Here is a 4,297-nt window from a genome sequence, read left to right as displayed (position 1 = left end):
TTTGTTTCTTTCGTTCTTTTCTTTCTTCTTCTCTCTCTCTCTCTCTCTCTCTCTCTCTCTCTCTCTCTCTCTCTCTCTCTCTCTCTCTCTCTCTCTCTCCCCCATCCCACCATCGGCAGGGAAGCAGCCTTGTCACTCTTGTGTTTCTCTTCTCGCCACCCCATACTCTCTGCCTCTCGGCCGCTGCGTGGATCATGTGTTTGTGCGTGTGATCGATTGGCGCGCCTGGCCCATTGGCCCGCGGGCGGCATGGGTGGTCGTCTCTTGCTGACCGGTGTGCATAGGTCCAAGGTCGCCTGGACCGGATCGGGAAAGGACGAGGCACCTGTTTGAATGCCACCCATTATTCGAGCATGGTATAGAAGTGATAAGTCAGCCTCACTTCGCGCTGCCAACAAGACGTAGGCAGAGTGGCAGAGCATGTGCGGAGCGAAGTGCCTGCTTGGCCGGTTTCCCAACATCCTTGGTCGCCTGCAGGCAGGAAGGAGGACTGGAGCCTGTGTGACCCTTGAGCTAGGGCGGGCCCACCCAAGCTCCCCACACGCACAGACGGTGCTTCCCTCTTTGCACGCACTCTCGTTTTTATTTAATATTTTATTTTATTTTGCTGCCCGTCCACCTTCCCTGGCCCAAGTGCTGTGCTCTATCGTGTTGGCGAGTCGCCAACGCCAGCGGCGGGATTTCGGTCTTGATCCCCGCAACCCCTCCCCCCTGCTTTTCGAGTGGGCTGCTCGCAACCAAGCTCAACCAAGCTCAACCCCGTCACTCGAAGCCCCCAAACTTCCCCTTTGGTCAACTTACAGACGCGGGTGCTGTCGCGAGCCATGGGTGTGTCTCTGGTCGTGGTGGCATCAGCAGCGGCATCAGCAGCAGCATCTCAAACAGGCGGCGCACACGCAGGGCGGGCCAGCATCCATGACAGACAGACTGGCAGGCAGACGACAAACGAACTAACGGACGGACGGGCAGACGGGCATCAAGGTAGGCTCGCTCGCAGTCATCACATCATGCACGCCCGCCATCCACCCACCAGTCGTGCCAGTCCCTGCTGCCGCCGGCGCTGATGTGCGCGTGGCCTGCAAGTGACGCTCGGGTGGTGGTGCCATATGTGCCCTGCACACTGCGGCAAGGATCCGGATCCACCTGACGCACGACTCCCTCCTTTGTGGCCCCGACATGGCAGACCGCAGCGGAACGCATCCCGCAGACCGCCGCCCCTTCTTGGCCGTGCGACATGACGCCCTGCCCGGCAGCCCACCCGGGCGGATTCCATTGTGCAGTCAGCTAGTCCTCCCTTCCTGCCCACTATACCGTGCCCATGCCCTTGTCCCATGTCCATGCCCATTCACACCCATCCAGTCCATCCATGCCCATGCCGTACTCCTGAGCTACTGAGCACATGGCTGGTGCCGTACCCCGAGAGCGAGAACAGACGTCTCTCGCCTACCAGGTGGATAACCGGCCCAGGCCGCTCGCTCACCTCGACGCTAGCCTGCCTTCCGATCTCTTGCCTTGTGTCATCTTGCTTTGATCAGACTAGGTCTAGCACTAGCACGACAAACATGGATGCCATTTCCACCCACACTTCCGCCTGAACTCTGTCACTCTGTCTGCACTCTCTCTCACACTCTCATTACTTTTGATTTGTTTCCAGTTTATTTTAGTTTATTTTATTTTCTCTTCGAATAACCTTTCTTTTTTTTTTCTTTTTTTTTCTTTTTTTAAAGGGGGAAAACTTTTTGCCCTTCCCCTCTTTCCTTGCTTGCTTCTTCTTCTTTGCTTTTTTTTATTGCCCTTCCATTCTTCCGCCTGTCCCCTTCCCCTGTTTACCTTCTGTCGCCTGCATACGATGTGGCTCTCATTTTACCATGCGCAGATGTGCCGATCCCTGGCCGCGCCAATCTCCTCCTTTTTTCTCCTTGTCTTTGCTTCTTGACGCTCGGATCTCGCGATCCCGTTCGCCCGACTTTGATGCTCCCTTGCTTTCGTGCATCGCAGCGTGCCTGCGCGTCTCTTTGGATGGCAGCAACCCTTACCTGCGTCTCCTATCCCTCTAGTCATTATACCCCCTCAAGCCGGGTTAATTCAACAAATGGTCTGGAAAATGGCTTCGGATGAGGTAACTCTATTATCAAGCCACTGCGTGAAAATAACTTCTGCGATCCCTACTCATCTAATGTGCCTGCTGAATTAAACCGGCTCAAGAGGGTAATACTTTTGCCAACCGGATTTGTGATGTGATCAAACATAAGCCAACGTGCCAACATGCCTCCAAACCCGGCTGAGCCAGTCATGTGGCCCAAGCCCCTTTCCGCTGTCTGGCCTGAGCTGCTGCACGCTCGTCAGATGTATCACACCGGTTGTGGGTGTCTGCCTTCCATTACCCGATCGTCACTGCCACATCTTGCGCGCGAGGATCACCCTCACCAAGCCTTGCTGATTGGATACCCATGTAAACCCACCCACAACTGGGCCCCAAACATCCCCGCCAACCTCCGGTCTCTGTTGGGCAGCTGCCCCTTTTAGCTAGTTGACACGTCACCGCCTGCCTCTCCCGGACATCTCTTCGGCAGGCAAGGAGAACCAGACGAGCACTCCTTGCCGAGCCTCTCCTGAACCAGTCTTGACGACCACGCCCCCGGGCCTGACTCCGACCGCTAGTCTGATGGGGGACTTTTCAGCCCAACCGCTAGGTCTCATGCCCCTCATCCAACCAGTCCTGCGTCACTAGCGTGCACTCATTAGAGCCGCAGCCGAGCTCCTGGCACCTGGACCTCGCGCCAGACGCTGCTACGCTGCCGAGATACGCGTGACGGGGCTAGCCGTGGGCCTGCATTGTCGCGTATCCCATGCCATGCCCTGCTGCACGGTGATGGAAGAGCAAGCAAAGCAAGGGCCCGGTCCAGGCCCGCGTGGTATTACACGCCACAGCCATTAATTCCACTCGCTGGCCCTGGCCGGAGATCGAGCCAGCCCCTTGATTGGACCAGCCTCGAGACAAACAGGAATTGGCTCAAACACGCATGCTTGCGTGCGTACATTCTGGATACGACATCTCCGGCCTGCGATCCGTCCAACCAACCATCGAGATGATTTAGCCTGCCATGTCACGCTAGACCAGGTACATGGATTCAGATCAACGACATCAATCACCGTTCCCAGCCCTCGGACCTTTGTTCGTTCAGCCCAGGCCGGACTGGCCAACCATCGGCTGCCTCCCCTTCGGAACCGACCCTTTCTCGGCCTGATCCAAGCGCCCAAATTAGACAATCTTCTTGCCGCATTCATCTGCCGGCTGGCCGGCCCATACGTGGTAGAAGCGGTTTCAAGTGCCTTCTCGAGTAACAGGTAACTGGCACCCAGCATTGACATTCTGATGGTAGGGGGTCCGATCTCGGCCGGATACTCTTGCGTGATACCTATCCACATATACATCGCGAGATCGTTCAATGGTGCCATGGTGGATAAACGATTGCCCCTTGGCTCACGGGGTTCGCTGGATCGGGCAATCTCCCCATCATTTGCGTTGATATTTTTGTAGATTGTACGAAAAGCCCCCCTTCCAGGTAAGCAAGAGTTTGAGCGAAAGGAAGGAACAAGAAATTTCTAAAACGGAATGTGAGGCATCCGAAACAAGCCATAAACGGAACAAGACAGAGGGGAGGATGAGAGAAAAGAACAAGAGCGAAAAGCGCATTCAAGCCGCCTGTGAGGAGCGTGTACGTGCTGGGAACATCAAGGACAGCCCCGCCGCCGTACCAGGATCTTGGGTGCTCTCTTTGGGGCCGCGTCTCCGGAACCGCCCATCCGGCCAGCTCTCTGTTGGGCACCGCCGCGGCCCTTGTCTCCTCCCCGCTGGCCCCTGACGACCAGCAGCGAGGTCACGCTGCTCGTGGGGGTGGTGTACATGCTCGCAATGCTGGTCGTGGCAACGGTGGCGGTGGTACTGCACGCGGAGCCCAGCGCGAAGGATCCGGTAGCGAGGCTGACGGCACCGACGCTACCCACATCGCTGCGAATGGACGGCGGGTAATATGGGGACGCACGACCGCCGCCGCCGCCGCTGTAGACGTCACCACTGTAGACGTCACCGCCGTAGACGTCACCGGCACCAGCAGCACCAGCAGCAGCAGTGGAAGTAGGTTTCGCCGCGAGGATGTTGGGGTCAGCCACCGCCACCGCAGCCGCAGCCACCGCGGCGGCCGCCGCGAGCAGGTCAGTGGCCACCGAGTCGGCGACGCCGACGATGACGTCGTGGCGGCGGGCGCGGGCGCGCGCCAGGCGCTCCTGCAGCCGG

At 57.9% G+C, this 4,297-nt stretch overlaps 2 protein-coding genes across 2 annotated transcripts; one reads left to right on the top strand and one right to left on the bottom strand.

Annotated features, from left to right (window-relative positions):
- Nucleotides 1-1,005: 1,005 nt before the first annotated feature.
- On the bottom strand, nucleotides 1,006-1,401 carry GGTG_13974 (hypothetical protein; the record flags this gene model as incomplete). Its single annotated transcript, XM_009231899.1, has 2 exons — nucleotides 1,006-1,242; nucleotides 1,312-1,401. 2 exons carry the CDS (start codon nucleotides 1,399-1,401, stop codon nucleotides 1,006-1,008), a joined length of 327 nt encoding a protein of 108 aa, XP_009230163.1.
- Nucleotides 1,402-3,449: 2,048 nt separating this feature from the next.
- Nucleotides 3,450-4,250, top strand: GGTG_13973 (hypothetical protein; the record flags this gene model as incomplete). Its single annotated transcript, XM_009231898.1, has 3 exons — nucleotides 3,450-3,491; nucleotides 3,703-4,138; nucleotides 4,216-4,250. 3 exons carry the CDS (start codon nucleotides 3,450-3,452, stop codon nucleotides 4,248-4,250), a joined length of 513 nt encoding a protein of 170 aa, XP_009230162.1.
- Nucleotides 4,251-4,297: the final 47 nt, after the last annotated feature.

Source organism: Gaeumannomyces tritici (assembly GCF_000145635.1).
Source record: "Gaeumannomyces tritici R3-111a-1 unplaced genomic scaffold supercont2.92, whole genome shotgun sequence".
In the NCBI taxonomy this organism is placed as follows: Eukaryota; Fungi; Ascomycota; class Sordariomycetes; order Magnaporthales; family Magnaporthaceae; genus Gaeumannomyces; species Gaeumannomyces tritici.
Note: the sequence above shows the minus strand (reverse complement) of the source record. Positions and strands in the feature narration are given on the sequence as shown.